The sequence below is a fragment of the Protopterus annectens genome, chromosome 10.part0 (assembly GCF_019279795.1).
Source record: "Protopterus annectens isolate FY-2018-M chromosome 10.part0, PAN1.0, whole genome shotgun sequence".
Classification (NCBI taxonomy): Eukaryota; Metazoa; Chordata; order Ceratodontiformes; family Protopteridae; genus Protopterus; species Protopterus annectens.
The window spans coordinates 1,779,370,043-1,779,390,030 of record NC_056744.1 but is presented as its reverse complement, the minus strand read 5'-3'; the positions used below and the strand labels follow the sequence as shown (position 1 = coordinate 1,779,390,030).

Here is a 19,988-nt window from a genome sequence, read left to right as displayed (position 1 = left end):
GTAAGTTTAACTTAGAACTGTGTTTTCTCTTGAAAATAGCTAGGAAATAGGAAGATTAGACAGTTTTTTTTTCTGTATTCATATCAGAACTATTCTACTGTATTATTTTAAGAATTTCTCTGTAATCTCTGAACTCTTGACTGTGTAGTAAGAGGTATTGTCTTGTGTTTTTATTATTTATTATTAAATATTTTTAAGCCTTTCAACTGTGGCTGTTTTATGTAGAGATAATTTAAGCTCTAGAGAACATTGCATATATATAGTGATACTGTACAAAGCCACTACAAATAAGCCTTGACTGTTCAGTTGCACTTACCATTTGGATAATAATATTTCACAGTAGAATTGGACACCCTTTGATAAGGGCCTTTTTGATAGCAGATAAATATTAGTGGGTGGTGGCAGTGATTTCTACTGTATAATATGGGTAAAAGGGGCACAGGTGGAGAACCTGTGCCAGCCTTCCCCAGGATTGTCTGTGTGGTTGTATATAACTCTTATCTCAATGTGTGTGTGTGTGTGTGTGTGTGTGTGTGTGCGTGTGTGCGTGTGTGCGTGCGTGCGTGTGTGTGTGTGTGTGTGTGTGTGTGTGTGTGTGTGTGTGTGTGTGTGTGTGTGTGTGTGTGTGTGTCTCAGCTATTTGGGCAGTGACAAGAAGCCCTGGTTGGACAGAGACGGTGCTGGAGGTTTTACCTTGCCCACTATGCTGAGATCTTGACCCTATAGCTGTGCCAGTGGGGAGTCTTATTGGGGATCTGGAGAGAAAGGGAGAAACCAGCCCCAGACTGACTATGATCTCTGTGTGCTCTTAAGGGAAATTATATTTTACTGTATGTATTTGTTATCCTCCCCAATGTGGATGTCCCTCAATGGTGTTAGTGGTGAGGACTGAGGCTACTTGATTGCTGGGCCAGGGCACAGGCGTCACAACCAGATATCTATTTTACATCTGGGCAACACAGTGGTGCAGCAGATAGTATTATTGCCTTACTGCAAAATGTTTTACAGTTTGATTCTTGGCTGGGGTCCCTTTTGTGTGGAGTCTGCATTTCCTCTCTGTGTACGTGTGGGTTTCCATGTGGTGCTGTAGTTTCCTCACACATTCTAAAAACATGCAATAGGTAGACTGAACATTCTATACTGGCCATAGTTGTGAGGGTGTGGTATGGTAGAACAACCTTGGCAGGGCTAGCCACCCAGCAGTGTGAGCCTTGGCTCTAGATGACTGTCATTGTTGAAGTGACACCCTGACCAGATGTGCAAAAATGAAAAAAGGAGTTGTGGATAGATGCATCTATTTTATATTTCCTATTCCAGATGTCACCCAAGCTATCACCTTTTCTATGTCATTCTCTTTAAGGCTGTATCAACAATACCAGCTGCCAGACATCTGAAGATCCAGATAATAATGTTCTGCACCCATAAAATATTTGTCTTTCCCCTCTCTTGTCTGGTGTGTGCATTCCCACTTCTGTCATCCTTTTATCATATTCTATGTTTTTATTCTAATTACCTTGTCAGTAACCTCTTTTGCACACTATCAACTATTTTGGTATCGTTCTTCTGAAAAATAGCTGCCAAACTAACAGCAAAATTTCAAATATGATATCATCAATAATCTGTATAATCGAAGGATATCTTCTGTCTCTCTAAATTTCTTATCCATAGGGAGTACATCTAAGCATTCTGATGGCCTTTGTCCCTGCTCTGTTATGTGTTTCAGCATAATTTTGCTTAGGGGTTATTATTAGAACAACTGAGTCTATGATACCTCAAAACTCTACAACTCAAAACACTTTGCTCCCCTATCCTATCCCCAATTTGTACCTACCCCCAATTCTTAACTACCCCCTCTTACTCTACATTTATGCTTCCATAGCCCCACCCACATATTCCTTAAACTAATACCATCAGTCCCTTCCAAAAGAAAAACAATTGATAGAATTACTGCCAATAACAACACGCTCTCTAGTTCACACCCAAGACTTTCTCTCTCTCTCAAACTGTCTTAATCCTTTCCCCCTTTAACTATTAAATTACATCTCTACAACCAACCAGACCCTACTAATATTTTCTAATCTAATTTACAACAAAGATAAACACACATTAAGTAAGATGTCCCTTACTCAGATTATTTTATTCTTACTCTTCTCTCTACTAGCCTTCATCACCAATTACCAAATCCACCTCTTTCAAATACTTAGAACTTCAACCAGTCTTCACAAAGAATATAAACATCTACCCAGACTTTCTCCCTAACACCCTGTATCTACAAACAAACCATATCTGATTTATTTATAAATATCTCCAAACTAAGTATTTAAATTTACAATCAAATACCAGATCAAGGCCAAAATATACTGGGCACACTCTTTCCTTTGTAAAATATCAATTCAAAAAATTAGTGGGAATATTCACCCCAGCCCAGGATCCATTGTTCATAAAACCATCACTTCCATCCTCAAAATCAACCAGTCACCTAATACATCTCAACAAACAAACAAAAAAAAACAGAACCCAAACTCACCTTACTAAATATGAAATTAAGAAGCATGTGCAATAACATTCATGACATACATCTCTGCCTTGTCAGATAGACTCTTGATGTAGTCATAGCTACTGAAACCTGGTTAAAAAATAAATAATAATGAGACCCCACACCCTAGGATACAATATTCTCAGGCAGGCCAGACAAAACAATCATGCAGATGGTGTAGGAATCATCTATAAAAATTCCCTAACCATCACCTTACTTCCACAGGAAATACCCAAATTTAACAAGACTGAACTTGTAATGACACTCCTAGAAATGAACAGTAGGAAAACCATATGTTAAACAGCAATTTATACACCATCAGGGAATAACGTTGATACTGCTGAAAGCATCCTGTATTGGATATGCCAACCAATAAACCATGAAACTATAATATTTGGAGACTTAAATATAGACTGGAAACTCATAAATTCCTCTACCCATTCTGAATCCATAAACTTGTACAACTTCAAACAATTAATAACCACACCTACTAGAATCAACAAAACTCCAGGGAGACACTCAACATTAGATTGGATTCTTACAAACAAACCAGACAAACTGACAAAAGCAGGCTGCTTCTCAGATAGCAAAAGTGACTACATAAAACAGAAGTCATTAGAACTCACCATAACCTAAATAAACATATTATTTATAATCAAATATGAAATACAAACCATTTCAGCAAAGATATTTTCAATGAAACACTAAAGCAATATAACTGGAATGTACTTAGAACAATGTCGCTAGATACTGCCGTAGAACACTTTAATAATATATTGTTACATACCTTAACTGACTTAGCACCAGTAAGTAATAAAAAAGTGAAGTACAACCCCTCACCATGTCTTACAAAAGAAATTTAAAAAATCATGATAAAAAGGGATAAAACCTGCAAAAATTGGTATAAAAATAGAACTCAAACCGCCTTCTAGCAATTTAGACATCTTAGAAGTCTTGCAAGACTCCATGTCAATCAGGATAAGCAAACTTATTATACCAACCTACAAAACAAACACAAAACAACCCAAAACGTTTTTGGTCATCACAAAATAAACTACTCCACCCTGGCAAGACCACCACTCTCTCTCCAAAAACAGACAATACAACAGACTATCCCCACCCAGTTTAATTCCTACTTTATATAATCAATACTTTCTCTGTTAGACGCTAACACATCTGTCCTCCTGTCCCTACTCCTGTCCAGTCAAAAAACCCCACAGCTCTTCAGTTTTAGTCCACTACCTACCTCACTCATACTAAAGTTGCTCCTTCAAATAAAAACTACTTCCATAGCTGTAGTTCAACTACCATCAGACTACCTAAAATGGCTGCAAAAGTCATAGCCTTCCCTGTGTCCATACTAATTAATAGGTCAATAGTAGAAAGATACGTCCCATCACTGTGGAAAAATCCTACATCACACTGCTGCACAAAAGCAGCACATCTACCGAGTTTAATAACTTCAGACTGATAGCGATTCTCGCCCCCTCTCCAAAGTGTTAAAGGAATGCATCCACATACAGCTGATGCAATACCTAACCTCAAATAACCTGCTGTGAGAAGCACAACAAGGCTTTAAGCCCCAGTCAGCACCACTACTGCACTACTACAGTTTACCAGTATAATAAGTCAACATAGAAATGATGGTCTGCTTGTGGTGTCCACCATGTTCATGGACTTGTCACAGGCATTTGATACTGTCCCCGACCACCAACTGCTCATTCGACTAGGACTTCACAATACTTCTTGTTGTGATTCCTTAGTTACCTGTCTAGAAGGCAGCAAGCCATTAAATGGCAACAATCCTACTCATCCTTTCAACCAATTACTACAGGTGTCCCTCAGGGCTCTACCCTGTGTTGTTTCATCTTTGATATATTTATTAATGACCTCCACACCTCCACTCACCATGCTAGTTTAGTTCAGTATGCAGATGACTCAACATTAATATATGTAGCCTCAACAATAAATAAGCACCAACACATTTCCCAAAAATCATTCTCTTCTGTGGAAACCTGGCTCAAAGAATTAAACAGCCTACCCAACCCCACAAAAACTTAGTTAATGATTTTTACCTCAAAATGTTGCCAAAATCAAAAGCAATCTTTTACCATAAAGTTAGCAAATAATGCTGTCATTGAAACTGTAACTCACAATACACTTCTAGATGTTATAATGGATGACAATCTCAAATATGACCAGCATATACTGCACACCATTAAATCTACACACTAGAAACAAGGCTTTCTGTATAGGATCAATGGATTCCTTACAGATACTTCAAGAAAAACTCTAGCCACCACCTTCTTATTGCCAACTCTCTTATATGCTGCTCCTATCCTAACAAACTTAAATGATACACAAAGAAAGAAATTTACCTCCAGCTACAACAAAATAGCTACATTTACCACCAATCTTCCCTATAGGACCCATCATTTTCATAGCCTAAAGCAGTTAAACTGACTTGATTTACACAACTGCCTAACATATTCACAATTATCTACAGCACACAAACTCATTCATTGAACAGAAAAATGCCCTGCACTATAAAATTTGTTACTGCCCTACAGTCCAGCAAAGGACCTCCACTCTAGTAACAAATTCTTATTGCAAAGAAGTCAAATAATGTTGCAGGAGTCTCCATCAACTCCCAGTATGTTTCTAAACTCTGGAATAGTATCCCCACACAAATAAAACTCTCCGACAAACTCAACAGTTTTAAACCACTGCTTAAACAACATCTTAACCAGTCCTGGTCCTGCGAATACATACTCATCACAAGGTTAAGACTTTGTGTTCACTAGTACGATACTCTCCAAATACTCTCCTTAAACAGAATTCTCTTAACTTCTCACTGAAATGACAAAACAATTTTATACATAACTGCTGCCTGTACAATCCAATAATCCATGCAGGCTTTCTCTTTAGTAGCTTTTGCCTCTGTAAAATCTTAATATATAAATGTAAATAAAAATGTAACTACACTGTGCTTAACTGGAACTTGGTATAATGCAATGTAAGCAAATGGCCTCTGCTGAAAATGAATAATACCCTGTCGGACTTTCCCAGTAAACAAAGACAAATAAAAAAAATGTCCCTAATTGCACAAAACTACTTATCAAATACAAATATGATCTACACATCTCCTTCTTCTTCTTTAGAAATAAATGAGTAATTTCATACCCCAAAATGTAATGCAACCAATTTTTGCAAACCTTTTGCCTCTGCTCCCTCTTTACTGCACCGTCCCTTTATTTTATTATATTCAGGGGTCACTGCTACTCAGGTAAAGAGTGATCATTTCTCTTTACTGCACCGTCCCTTTATTTTATTATATTCAGGGGTCACTGCTACTCAGGTAAAGAGTGATCATTTCTCTTTACTGCACCGTCCCTTTATTTTATTATATTCAGGGGTCACTGCTACTCAGGTAAAGAGTGATCATTTCTCTTTACAGCACCGTCCCTTTATTTTTATTATATTCAGGGGTCACTGCTACTCAGGTAAAGAGTGATAATTTCTCTTTACTGCACCGTCCCTTTATTTTATTATATTCAGGGGTCACTGCTACTCAGGTAAAGAGTGATCATTTCTCTTTACTGCACCGTCCCTTTATTTTATTATATTCAGGGGTCACTGCTACTCAGGTAAAGAGTGATCATTTCTCTTTATTGCACCGTCCCTTTATTTTATTATATTCAGGGGTCACTGCTACTCAGGTAAAGAGTGATCATTTCTCTTTACTGCACCGTCCCTTTATTTTATTATATTCAGGGTCACTGCTACTCAGGTAAAGAGTGATCATTTCTCTTTACTGCACCGTCCCTTTATTTTATTATATTCAGGGTCACTGCTACTCAGGTAAAGAGTGATCATTTCTCTTTACTGCACCGTCCTTTATTTTATTATATTCAGGGGTCACTGCTACTCAGGTAAAGAGTGATCATTTCTCTTTACTGCACCGTCCTTTATTTTATTATATTCAGGGTCACTGCTACTCAGGTAAAGAGTGATCATTTCTCTTTACTGCACCGTCCCTTTATTTTATTATATTCAGGGGTCACTGCTACTCAGGTAAAGAGTGATCATTTCTCTTACTGCACCGTCCTTTATTTTATTATATTCAGGGGTCACTGCTACTCAGGTAAAGAGTGATCATTTCTCTTTACTGCACCGTCCTTTATTTTATTATATTCAGGGGTCACTGCTACTCAGGTAAAGAGTGATCATTTCTCTTTACTGCACCGTCCCTTTATTTTATTATATTCAGGGGTCACTGCTACTCAGGTAAAGAGTGATCATTTCTCTTTACTGCACCGTCCCTTTATTTTATTATATTCAGGGGTCACTGCTACTCAGGTAAAGAGTGATCATTTCTCTTTACTGCACCGTCCCTTTATTTTATTATATTCAGGGTCACTGCTACTCAGGTAAAGAGTGATCATTTCTCTTTACTGCACCCCTTTATTTTATTATATTCAGGGGTCACTGCTACTCAGGTAAAGAGTGATCATTTCTCTTTACTGCACCGTCCCTTTATTTTATTATATTCAGGGGTCACTGCTACTCAGGTAAAGAGTGATCATTTAAAACTGAAATCTCACTCTTTCCAAAAATGCTTGTAGTGAATAAAAAACAATCTATTTTAAAACCAGCATGGATCATTACAACATATACTAAACAAGCAAATATGAGAAAGAACTGCCCTGGGCAGGAATCTTTAAAGGGGAACTCTACTCAAAAGTCACTTTTTTTCTTTCCAAGAAGTGATTTTCCTTCTCTATAATCCAACACTAAATACTTCACATACAGAAAGGCATAATTTAATAATAGTGTTTGCTTTCTTTCCTGCATTTGTCTCATCATCTGTTGCATCACAAAGGCTACTAAGAGTGGCAGAGTAACTAAGTTAGTCACTTATCCCAACTACACAGCCATTAAGAAAACAATGCCTGTTAAATAATGACATTTAAATATACTTTATCAGTCACAGATTGCCAGCATCACACCTCAGATAAAGAGTGTAATCTGGAGCCTGAACAAAGGCTTTTTTCAAGCTTAGCTTTCAGATGCAAATGTCTTCCCCTCTAATCAAACTCTCAGTGCCACAAAGAAAGAAAATCTGTTCCACTAAGTCTTCTTACTTTTTGTCAGTGATTGATTTTGCATTTTTTTTCTACAGTGTACTTTCTGTAAAAATGCATATTTCTTCTGGTATTTTGTTACAACGTTTTTGCGTCATATATGTTGTTCTGTTGAGACAAGTCAGTGAGTTGGGGAAAGAAGATTAACATCAAAGACTTTAATTCTGGCTACAATATTTAAAACTCTGAACACAACACAAGCCATCTCAGCCCAAGTAATGCCTAGTAACCACAGGGGTCAGATTTCTCACACTTGAACACGGAACTACAGATGTTACTTTAAAAAGAACAACTAACTAAGCTACATTTCCAGGCCTGTCATTCAAACATTCCTTTAAATTCTGTAACAGGTGGCCACTAATGAAAGTCAGAGGAAGCAAAGTAATTAAAAATGCAGATTAATGCTGACGGCGAAAAGTAGGCAATCACAGCAATATTTTAAACTGAGTAAGACAGAAGATCACAATAAATGATCCCTTCATCATAAGGATTTCTTTCAGTCACTGTAACATTTATTTATTTATTTATATTTATTTATTGACATTTGTTAACCGGGTTTGTCCAACTGGGCTTGTGGCCCATTTTCAGTGGAGACCCGAGGAGAAAAGCTCCAGTAGTAGATTTTTAAACAATTACAATTTTAAACAATATTGATATAATAGCAGTTACAGCAAAAAGATTCACATATGTTGGGTTACATGCATAAAGTTAAAGTTGCATCAAAAAGAAGCTTAGTAACCTAATTTTACATTGATATAGTTCAATAGGTCAACAATAAAAAATTTTTTGTTTGTATACAATTATGCAAATGCATAATAGACACATTGGAGAGAGAGGTGTAATGAGGTACTAAGTATGGTCCTTTTGAGGGTACATAAAGGGAAGGAAGACTAGATGGGGTCATGGCAAAGGCAGGTCCTGGAATTGATAAAATAAGCTTTAATTTCATTTTTAAAGTGTGAGGTGTGGGAGATTGAACGTAAGTCAAGGGGAAGTTTGTTCCAAGCATGGGCAAGGGAGTGTTTGTAGAGTAGTTTGCCTACTGACCTTTTTGGGTGGTAGACATCAAGTAATTGTTGATTAGAAGTATGGGGGGTCCGAGATGGGATATAGCTAGAGACTAAGGAATACAGAGATGGACAGAAGGAGGTTTTATAAAGAATAGAGTGTAGCATATGAAATTGATAAGATAGCAGAAATTGGGAAAGTTCAAGTAATTGAAGAAAGTTTAAAGAAATGCAGTGGTGTGAGTTGTATGGGGAGTTAGTAATCAATCTGGCTATTTTATGGTAAGTCTGTTGGAGTTTGTTTAGAGTGGAGGCCTGGATATTGGTAAGAATTGATAAGAGGGAGGGGAGGAGGATTTTTTTTTTTTTTTATATAGACTGGAGTATGTGTAGGTTGAACTTTAGTTTGTCATCGATAATGACCCTGATGAGTTTTGTGTGGGTGTCAGGTTGGATAGTTGTTAGAAGATGTAATAAAAAAGGAGGTTTTGTGATGAGAAAGAGAATATGGAAAGAAAAGTAGGAGTTTGGTCTTTTTGGGATTTAGGATCAGTAGGTTGTGAGAGAGCTATTATTCTGTGGATAGGGCTTGTTGGGTCAGGGAGTATAGTTCAGGAATGTTATTTGAGATGGATATAAGTGTAGAGTCATCGGCATACTGAATAAGGGAGGATTTTTTGCATGAGGTGTAAAGATCATTGGTAAAGATTTTTAACAAAAGGGGTCCCAAGATGGAGCCTTGGGGAACACCAGTAGAGATGGGAAAGAAAGGTGAAGAGGATGACAGCCATTTGACAAGATTGTTCCCTGCCAGATAGGTAACTATTAAACCAGGCAAGTGCGGAGGGGATAGGTGGAAATTTGCAAGTTTGGATAGTAGTAGAGGATGAGAGACAGTATCAAAGGCTTTGGAGAGATCTAAAAAGAGACAAGAAATGAGTTTATTGCTGTCTAGGGCCTCTGCAATGATATGAGTGAAGGAGAGGAGAGCAGTGGTGGTGCTGTGGTGAGGACAAAATCCATGTTGGGTAGAGGTAAGTAAGTGGTGTATGAGGAGGTGATTGAAAAGGTGCGAGTGAATACATTTTTCTAACATCTTGAAGGTGGGACAGAATGGCAATGGGTCAGTAGTTTGAGGGGTCAGTAGAGTTTCCACCTTCATGAAGAGGGATAGTAAAGAAAGATTTCCAAAGGGTGGGGACAGTTGATTCCAGAATAGATTGATTAATTAGTATAGATGTAGGATAGGCAATTGAGTCAGCAGCAAGTTTGAGGAATGTAGGAGATAGATTGTCAGTGGAAGGAGAGCAAGGTTTTAGCTTGAGTAGTAGAGATTTGATGTAAGTAATGGGAACTGACTCAAAAGAAAACAAAGTTGTGTTAGTGGGACTTGGAGGGGTGGGTGTCGAAGTAGTGTTTGGCTTAGAGGTTACCAGATTTTGGATGGAAGAGATAAAGTGTTTATTCAGGAGGGTAGCTGTTTACTAAGAGGAAGAGTTAGGGTATAGGGAGGGATTAGAGGGCTTCCCAGGATAGAGGATGTTGTTGAGAGTTGACCAAAATTTTCCAGGATTGGATTTGTTGTTAAGCTGAGTAGAGCTATAGTATAACTTCTTGTCATTATCTGTATGTTTTTTGCAAGGTTCCTCAGTTGCCTGTATTTCTGAAGAAGAGTTGGTTGTTTAGTTTTAGTGCAGGTTTTCCAAGCACTATCTCTTTGCTTCATAAGGGACCTAGTCTCCTTGGAGAGCCAGGGAGCATGATTTGTTTTACTTTGATCTTCCTAGAGGGAGCTAAGGAGTTTAGAATATTCATGAAGATGCTAGTGAAAGTGCTTACAGCATCGTTTAGGGGGAGGTGTTTAAGGTGGATGAATCTATGTGGTGGAGAATGGAGTTAAACTGGGATGAATTGAAAGTTGATAGTTTTCGATAGTCTTTGATAAGGTGGGGTTTAGGAATATGGGAGTAGTGTCTTAAGATGGTGGTAGGGAGATGATCACTGAGGGAGTCAGGTAAGGTGGTGGGATTATGGTATTGGTGGGGGGAATTGGTAAGGATCCAGTTTATGATGGAGCTGGAGGTGGAATTTTTATGGAAGCGAGTGGGAGATTTTATAAGTTGGTGAAAGCCGTGTAGGTGGATACTGAGTTGGGGGGAGTCAGTTGTGAGTTTGGACCAATTAATGTTGACATCACCAAGGATAAGTGTCTCATATGGTATGTTGTGGGAGAACCAGGATAGCATGTTTTCAAGTATGGGCAGATTGTTGCTTTTAATGCAATACAACTTTAAATGTGAAGGTATGTCAGTGGGTTCAATTAAGGCAGCTGTTTGCAATTTTGTAACACATGCCCGTTTTTTGGGTTTTAAATTGTGTTTGATGATTTTTTCCTTTGTCTGAAGAAGTCTTCCTACTAAGGGAGACGAAAAGCGCTTTACTTTTACATTTCCTAATAAACCTTTGGAGTTTTACACCTTTTGGTTTGTTTTTTGACAGTTTGTTTATCTTCAGTTTTGGAATTACCAGGAGGAAGGTAGATAGAGGCAATTGCAAGTTTTTGACATCAGGAAGGTGATGTCATTGACTGAAAAACAAAATCATACTTGCATGACAACCTCCTTTCGGATCATTTGGGGCATAACAAGTTAGAAAATAATGGCAGCCATTTACCTTGATACAGAAACATTAGTAATATTTTATTTATTGATTTATTGATTCATTCATCTTTTGGGTGCTGTTCTCCTTTAAACAAATGTTATACAGACACTTAAGGTTCAGGTATGTGAAACCAGTGCATAATATCTGGGTCATTTCCTTTTTTCACTCTGCAAAAATGTGCTTTTCTTTGCCCCGACCATATATGATTTCTTGACTTCTCCTATCCAAGTTCATAATCTCAAATCTTTTTTTTTCTGTTTTGTTTTTTGGCAATGAGTCTCGACTGCTAAATATCCACCCAATTTACCAGCTTAATTAGGTCATTCATAAGCCTAGGTGTCCCTGTCCAGCTTCCATACAAACACTGGCATTGCACTCTTTTTTATTCTTCCATTCCTTCATTCCCTTACCACCTGCTTTATACAGTTCAGGGACAATTAGTAGCTGGAGCCTATGTTGGAACTCAGTGAGTGACAGGCAGGAAACTAATCGTGAACAGGACATTTACTACACTGAGGAATGCACACAGGCAAATCATGTAGACCTAAAGACAATTTAAAGATCACCAATTCACCTACAGCATGACTGCGATGTGGCAGGAAAGTGAATCACAGATGCTGCACAGAAAATACTTTAACTGAAAACTGGTATACTAAAGCACTGTGAAGTAGCAACACTGATCACTATAGCAGCGTACTGCCTGTCACACTGACAAAACAGCTAATTGTATTCTGTAACCCTAGTGTGGTAAGTGACAGTGATAACTGGAATAAGATAAGTTTTAAAATTGTATTCTAGGACACTGTACCAGGTGTTACTTTAATCCCAATACTACTCTTACATTCTCCTATAAATCTCCAGTGAAGCATGGTGTCATTTGTTAACACAACTCAGAAAGTTTCTAGTAAAACTCATGATTTCATGCAGAACAGAGTATTTATGCTTTTTGAATATTATTAAAGTGTGGAAATCTTCTCCTCAAGCATCAAGCAAAAATGGGTTGTGCTTATCCTAGGCAACCCTGTCAACAAGAATATAAGCAATACAATGCCATACAACCTCTAGAGAAATTTCCAAAGGAACAGGTTATGACTAGTGTTGTGCAATATGTACAAGAAATATTTAAAGAAAAAAAGAAAGCAGAGAAAAACATGGAAAATAAAAGGGTTAACAGAAAAAGAAAATAAAGAACCAGAAAAGGAGATTTCTATAAATGAGCTAAATAAAGTATTAGGAAAGTAAATATAGATTCAGATGCAAGCCCAGATGGAATAGGGTATGAAATGTATGCAAATTTAAGGGACTGGCATAAAAATATATATTTTTAAAGAGTTTGAATGAATGGTTAAATGAAAGTTTTATGTATAAAGAATTATGTAGTAGAATATTTAAATTCATATGGAAGAAGGAAAACAGAAGTGAATTAAAAAACTGGACGCCAATAGTACTGAATAATAATGATTATAAAGATCTTTATGAAAATAATACAAAAGAGATTTGAAACTAAAATAGAAAACATTATGAAAGATAGTATATACAGTATAAAGGGGAAGGGATGTCAAGAATTATTAATGATAGTTACAGAAATTGTGGATATTATGAACAGAAAAGAAGAAGTGAAAATCACGATGAGACCTTAATAAGGCATTCAACACAACTGGACATGAAATATTATGGGTAATAACAAAAGAATATAATATAAGTGAGAAAATTAGGAAATTATGTATGTCAGCATATAGTAATAATAAAGTAAAAATACTTGTAAATGGCTGGTTAAGCCAAGAGGTACATATGAAAAGTGATGTAAGACAGTGATGTCCAATGAGTTGCACACTCTTTGCATTAGTTATGTATGTGATAGTATGTGAAATAAATTACAAAATGAAGGAAGTGGGGTATATAACATCTGAAGGGCTAAGAATTTCAGTTCTGTTAACATATGCAGATTACATTAAAATAATCGCAAAAAACAAAATTTGGATGAAAGAAGCAATGATTTACACAAACAGGTCTCTACAGATGATAGGGATGGCTTTAAATAAAGAGAAGAGTTAAGTTTTAGGTGATGTAGTAAAGACCAGGGGTATATATTTTACAATAAATTAATTTTTGTGTTAAGTATAAATTTTGGGAATGAAGATATAAGTAGAATTCAATGGGAAAAAAACAATAGAAGAAATAAATTAAACGTCTTTTCTGGAGAACATATAATTTATCTTTCAGAGAAAAGACTTATTTGATAAATTCAGTACTAATGGGAAAATAGCATACTTATCAAGTGTATTTATGTTGCTAACAGCATCTGAAAAGTAACTGTTGCAGATAGTTTTCATTTATATGGATTTCTAGATTAAACCCAGTAAAAATAGGAGTTTTGTATGTAAGTGAAGAAGAATGCTTAACCCAGTGGTATATGCTGCTTCATTAAAATTGTACAATGTTAAAGTGGATAAATGAAAAAGATGATAGATTAGTAACAAAACTGTATAAATATAAGTACAATAAATTTGGGGGTATGATAAAAAGGAGTAAAGAGAAAAAGACTGTATAAATGAAGAAATAAAATGTTACCAAAAAAAAAAAATATTTTTGTGGGAAATAAAAACTGATGATATAGAAAAAGACAGAAAAGTATTGTATAAATTATGTAATGATAAAACGTTATTATGTAAAACCATAGTAAAATCTAACAGATGAAAAAATTAAAGCTACTAAAATAAGAAGCAAATGGTGTAATCAGAATGTAGAATTTCAAGATTTTTTTGGACATTGGTAATAGATAAATTGCCAGTAAAAAGAAATATGCCATATAAAAAGAAAAGTGAAAGTTTATTTATTTATTTATTTATTTTATTTTAGATTTGTTAACCGGGATGGTTCGACTGGATGTATGTCCACTTTCAGTGGAGGCCTGGAGAGAAAAGCTCCAAGGTACATGCACACATTACAAATGTCAAGAAGAAGAAACTATGTGACATGTGATATGTTTTTGAAATGCAAAAAAGTAAAAAAGTTCTGTGAATGCTATATAAAGAAGACTTTTTTAAAGATATAAAAAGTGGATAAAATAAACATGGATATGATTAAATATGGATATTATAAGAATACAAGTAAAGAATATGTTAAGAGCAGACAAAAAATATTTTATGCTATATGGGTTATATGGAATGAAAGAATAAATGAAATTATGCTTAATGGTAAATGGATTTTAGCAACAATATTAAGTAAAAGCAGATGGTGGTTATGGAAAAAAGAGTGGAGGTCTAATAAGGATGAAAATTTATCATGATTGCATAGGGAAATTATGAATATGTGCAGACATATTTATATATTTCTACATTTGTAAATATGTAAATATTTTGCAAACAAGAGTTATTTTTGTATATGATTAAAGGACCCCTATTCTTTTCAGTTGGTACTGTGGGATCTTTTACATTCATCTGAGCTACCACCAACTCAAGTAGATAGAACCTTGGTTTAACATCTCATCTGAAGGATGACATATTAAGGAGTGCAGCACCCCCTTATGCTGTACTGCACTCTCTGCAATTTACATACCTGTTGTGGGAATAGAACCTACAGTCTTTTACTCCAAAGGTGAGTGAGCTACCTGTTGCGCCACTGCTGCTTCCTGCATGTATATTACCTGACTCCTTCTCATTGTCTTTCCTAATCATGAATGGAATTAAAATAAGGACTTATCAGACCCTTGAAGAATAATAATTAGATTACCTGTGGATATCTGTACAATCCCAATACTCTTGCCATTGGTATCGAAACTTGAGATCTTGAATCCCCAATCATGATGGCCACATGTGAATCTGGTTTGCAGTTGTAATTAGGAACTGGCCCTATCTGTCCAGAAACTGACCACAAAGTTCCCTCAAGAGCTCTGGTCACAGTGTCACATGAGTCATAAATTCCAAAACCCAGTGTAACATTCTGGAGAATATATGGGTTCCTGTTAATTTCTGCAATGGCGAATATCATTCCCTGAACCATTTGGTACAATGGCAACGTAAAACTAGAATAAGATAAGTACATATTAGAAGAGATTAATCTGATTACAGAAATGCACACAGCCTAGAACTCATTGTCTCACTGATAATGTGAAAATGTGTTCATTAAAAATATAAGGATACCTTTGAATTAAACAAAGTGCTTCATAAAACATGTACAGCTGTAATGGCCCTATACCATAGACATGAATTTATAATACATTTGTGAGTTATGTGACTTCTGTGATGAGGGCATGTCCTGTAATCATTGTAAATCCTAAAATAATGAACATTATCTATAAGATTAAGAAGAAAATGTATCTACTAGCTCATTGTCTAATTATAATAAAGTGCAAGTTATAAAGGATTTACCCTTTTCTCGAGTAATTAAGCTCATCAGCTCTGTGTTGGCTCGTACATCATAGAATGCGAATAAATTCCACATAACCCATACTTTCTCATACTTTATGGTGGGTATAAAAAGAAAAACAATCAACTTAATTTATCAGTGAAAGACCCATAGTTATTCAATAAACAATACCTTCTTCTCACAAGTAATAAAACATCTGCAGAATGAAAGAGTGTCCTTTACTTATTTACATTAAAAATGTAAGGTCAGCTTAAGTAAATCTGCATCATTTTCCATGAGGGATGTACTTTGTTAAAGAAATCATGTGATAAAGCAATTGATAAATATCCAAAAAGTACATCAGCTAAAGCCCCATAATAACATTCATCACATGCATGTAATCCATAGACAAATAGTTCTGCACCAATATCGCCATCTGTTGAACATTCACAGTAAATTCTAGGAAAGAAAATGTTAATTGTCCAAATGAATCCACAAGCAATAGTGTTAAGTGAATATCTAAGAGCAAAAATGAATGCTAAGCATTCTTATCTAGAGATGGCAAAGCTAAAGAATCCTATTGTACTTATAACTTTTTTTACAAGAATACCAGTTCTCATTTGGGCATGGTATTAAAAATACACAGTGCATGGACTTACAGTAGATCATAAACAATTCCATCTGGTGGGCATTCACAGTATTTTTTCTTTTGTAATAGGAAAAAGTTGCATGGATATAATTAACATTAGGTTCTAATGGAGTGGCAAGTAATACTTAAAGGTGCATACCTAAAAAAAAAAAAAAAAAACATTAGTGCTACGTATTCTAATTCAGAGTTAGCAAAGCTGAAAAATCAAAACTCACTTATAAAATATTATGACATTCATAGGTTCATAGGTAGGTACTAGGCTATCAGCCCAAGGGGCTACGTAAGCCTAGCCAACAAGGTTCCCTGGCTTATGCCACCCAAGAAAGTTATTTTCCTGTGCCACTGTGTAGCAGAGACACAGAAGTGATTCCCAGGGTGTATTTCCTATTTCCTATCCACTCATCAAGATTTTTCTTGAAGAGTGCTAATGAAGAACTTTGCTTGACATAGATGGGTAGTCTGTTCCAGAGTATGGGAAGTCTCTGGGACAGGAATCTATCCCTCCAGCATGTCCTGTTTATTGTGGTGACAAGGTTTAGGTCCCTAGAGCATGTAGCTCGGAGGGATTGGGATTTCTTTAGGTGTAGCATGTCCAACAGCTCTGGGTTTGACATAGCTTTATATGTTAGGCAGAGGTCACCGCAGAGTAGGTGATATGCTACAGAGTAAAGCTGGAGTTTTTTGAGGCGGTCAGTGTAGGGCATTTGTTTGAGGCCAGTAATCCTCTTTGTGAGGTACTTCTGTGGCTTTCCAGCTCCTACAGATGTCTTGTGATATACATTCCAAAAGGGGCATTGTACTCTATAATGGGTCTAATGAGTGTCAAGTAGAGAGGAACAATGACCTCTTTTTTTCCTGGATGAGAACCTTTTTATGATGGGGTGTGCCATGTAGAAGGACTTCCTGACTACTGTGGTGAAGTGACTTTCAAAGGAGAGACTACTGTTCACCTTGATCCCAAGTTTCTTATCACACATTAGGTATTAAGTAGATTGCTGCCTATGTGGTAATTCATGGGTACAGAGTTTTTACCAAAGGGGATGACACTGCACTTTTTGGCATTGAGCTTGAGGCCATGGCTCTGACACCAGGCATCTGTCTCAGCGAGGCCCTTCTGTAGGATTTCCACATAATTTGGGGACTTGACTATGGCTCCTAGTTTGCAGTCATCTGCGAACTTCATTAGCCAGAAGCCTTCTGTGTTAGCCTGTACTTCAGAGAAGTAGATACCAAACAGGAGAGGTCCCAGGACGGAACCCTGTGGTACTCCACTTGTCACTGCTTTGAGGTCAGATTTGGAGTCTGCAGCCTTTACAGTGTGGGTTCTGTCAGTGAGCCAGTTGGCAACCCATCTTGTGACATAGGGATCTATACCTAGTTTAGTGAGTTTAGCTATAATTTCAGAATGGGGGATGGTGTCAAAAGCCTTGGTGAGGTCAAGATATGCTGTGTGAACCACCTTACCCTCATCTACGGCTTTGGTGACTGCCTCAAAGAAGTCGATCAGGTTCAGGAGGCATGATCTGCCTTTCACAAACCCGAACTGGGTGGGATCCAGAGTTTGGAGGTTACCAATGTCTTTGTTAATGAGTTCTATGATGATACATTCCATGGCCTTGCAGACCAGGCTCGTCAGGCTAATAGGTCGATAGTTCCCGGGATCAGTGGTGGCTCCACCTTTGTGGAATGGGATAACTGTTGCTGTGCACCATTCAGTGGGCACAAAGCCTGATGTGAGTCTATTATTGAACATGGTGCTTAAGTGGGGAGCCAGTTCATTCTGACGTTTGTGTAAAATGCAGCCTGGGATGTTGTCCAGTCCCAGGGATGTTGTGTTTTTGGCTTTAGAGAGTGCAGCTTTACCTGCGTAGTTGTGATTACAGGGACTCTGCATTCTTCCTGTATAGATATGGGCCCTTTAAAGGGTGAGGGGGGGTAAAGTTAGCAATGAACCTATCTTCCAGGATGTTGGCAATATCAGTTGGTTCTGTAATTTTCATGCCGTTGTACTATAACTCAGAGCAGATCTGGGTGTTGCCATCGAGATTCTTGACATAGCTATAGAATGATTTTTGGTTGTCCTTAGAATTAGTGGCGATTTTGTTTTCATAGCTAGCTTTGGAGGTTCTTATAAGGGATCTCAGCTTCTTACTGAGGCTGACCAGGGAGCTCCTCCACTCATGGCATTTTACTCTCTTTTGCAACAGTTTCTTCCTTCTGTTGAACAGTTTGCTTATGGTAGGGGACCACCAGATTGGCTTCCTTTTTTTGGAGGATAGCGTCTTGGTTCTGTTTGGGATAGCACGATCCATGCACTCATGTAAGTGCTTATAGAGTGCATTTGTGTAGGATTCAGCAGTCTTAACTGTGTTGTCCATCTGCATGATTGTCATGAAGTTCACCACTTCTGTCTTAAGAAGCATGAAGTTGGCTTTGGAGAAATTTTTTACTGTGGTTTCCTTAATGGGGGTGGGGGCGGGATGTGGATATCAAGGGTGATTAGCTCATGGTTGGATCGGACCAACGAGGAGTTGATTTCAGGTGTGGAACACCGGTCACTCATGTTGGTAATGACTAGGTCTAGGATATTGTTGCCCCTGGTGGGGGTGTGTGGATAAGTTGATCCAGGGCATTGGAGTTTGTGAATTCCAGAAAGCGTTGAGCTAAGGAGTTGGTACACAAGTAGTTTTCCCAGTTAATGGTGGGGTAGTTGAAGTCGCCCATTATTAGAGTGTTTGGTTGAACCCTAATATTTTCCAGTACATCAAGAAAAGAGGAGTGGGAATCCTGGGGCATGGCGGGGGATCTGTAGCAAGCTACAATTTGGATTGCAGTTTTGTCCAGAGTTAGTTGCACTTAGATAACCTTGGATGCATTATGTTGAGCAACTAGCCTGGAGGAGTGGCTATCCTTAATGAATATGAACACACCTCCACCTTTGGTGTTTCGGTCCAAGTTACATGGCTGAAACGTGTGGTATGTGTTATAGCCTGGTAGTGCAGGGGTGCTCTCTGGAGCCTTGAACCAGGTCTCAGTCACTGCACAGATATTGATGTTCTACATTTTAAGGAGTGCCTCGAGTGAGTGCATTTTGAGATTTAGAATTCTAGCATTGAGTAGCATTACCTCAGTTTTTGCTTGCCTGTTCCTGCTACGGTGGTGAATTTGTCATTTGAACTTTGCCTAAAAAAGCACTATAGGGGCAGCAAGAGCCTTAGCCAGTATCCGGAATCCCAGGGGTGACAGGTGCAGGCCATCTGCGGCAAAGCATCGTGGTCTGTTGACCATGTCATCCTAAGCAGACAGATACTGGATCCCTTTAGAATGACACCAGAAGCTTAGCCAGTTGTTGAAGTCAATCATTTTGTCCTTGTACTGCGGTATCATTCTGGGCAATGGCAGAATGCTACTCAGGGCTAGGGTCATACCTACCTGAGCTACAAGATCAGATAACTCTTTCATGTCTCTTTTCATGTAGTTCAGGGAGGTACGTCTCAGGTCATTCACACCAATATGGACAATGACGGAGTCATATTTGTACTTGTTGTGGAGTGACCTGAGTGCACGGGTTATGTGGCAGATCCTGGCACCTGACAGGCAGCTGACAGTAACCTTCTCCTTGTTTAGCCTGGTGAGTGGGACAT

At 37.6% G+C, this 19,988-nt stretch overlaps 1 protein-coding gene across 1 annotated transcript in view; it reads right to left on the bottom strand.

Moving 5' to 3' along the window:
• Positions 1-19,988, bottom strand: part of LOC122814492 (extracellular calcium-sensing receptor-like) — a 210,570-nt gene that overhangs the window by 82,272 nt on the left and 108,310 nt on the right. Inside the window, exon 2 of the mRNA XM_044087067.1 lies at positions 15,081-15,372. Within this exon, the coding sequence (XP_043943002.1) occupies positions 15,081-15,372 (292 nt within the window). The remainder of the gene's footprint in view (positions 1-15,080; positions 15,373-19,988) is intronic.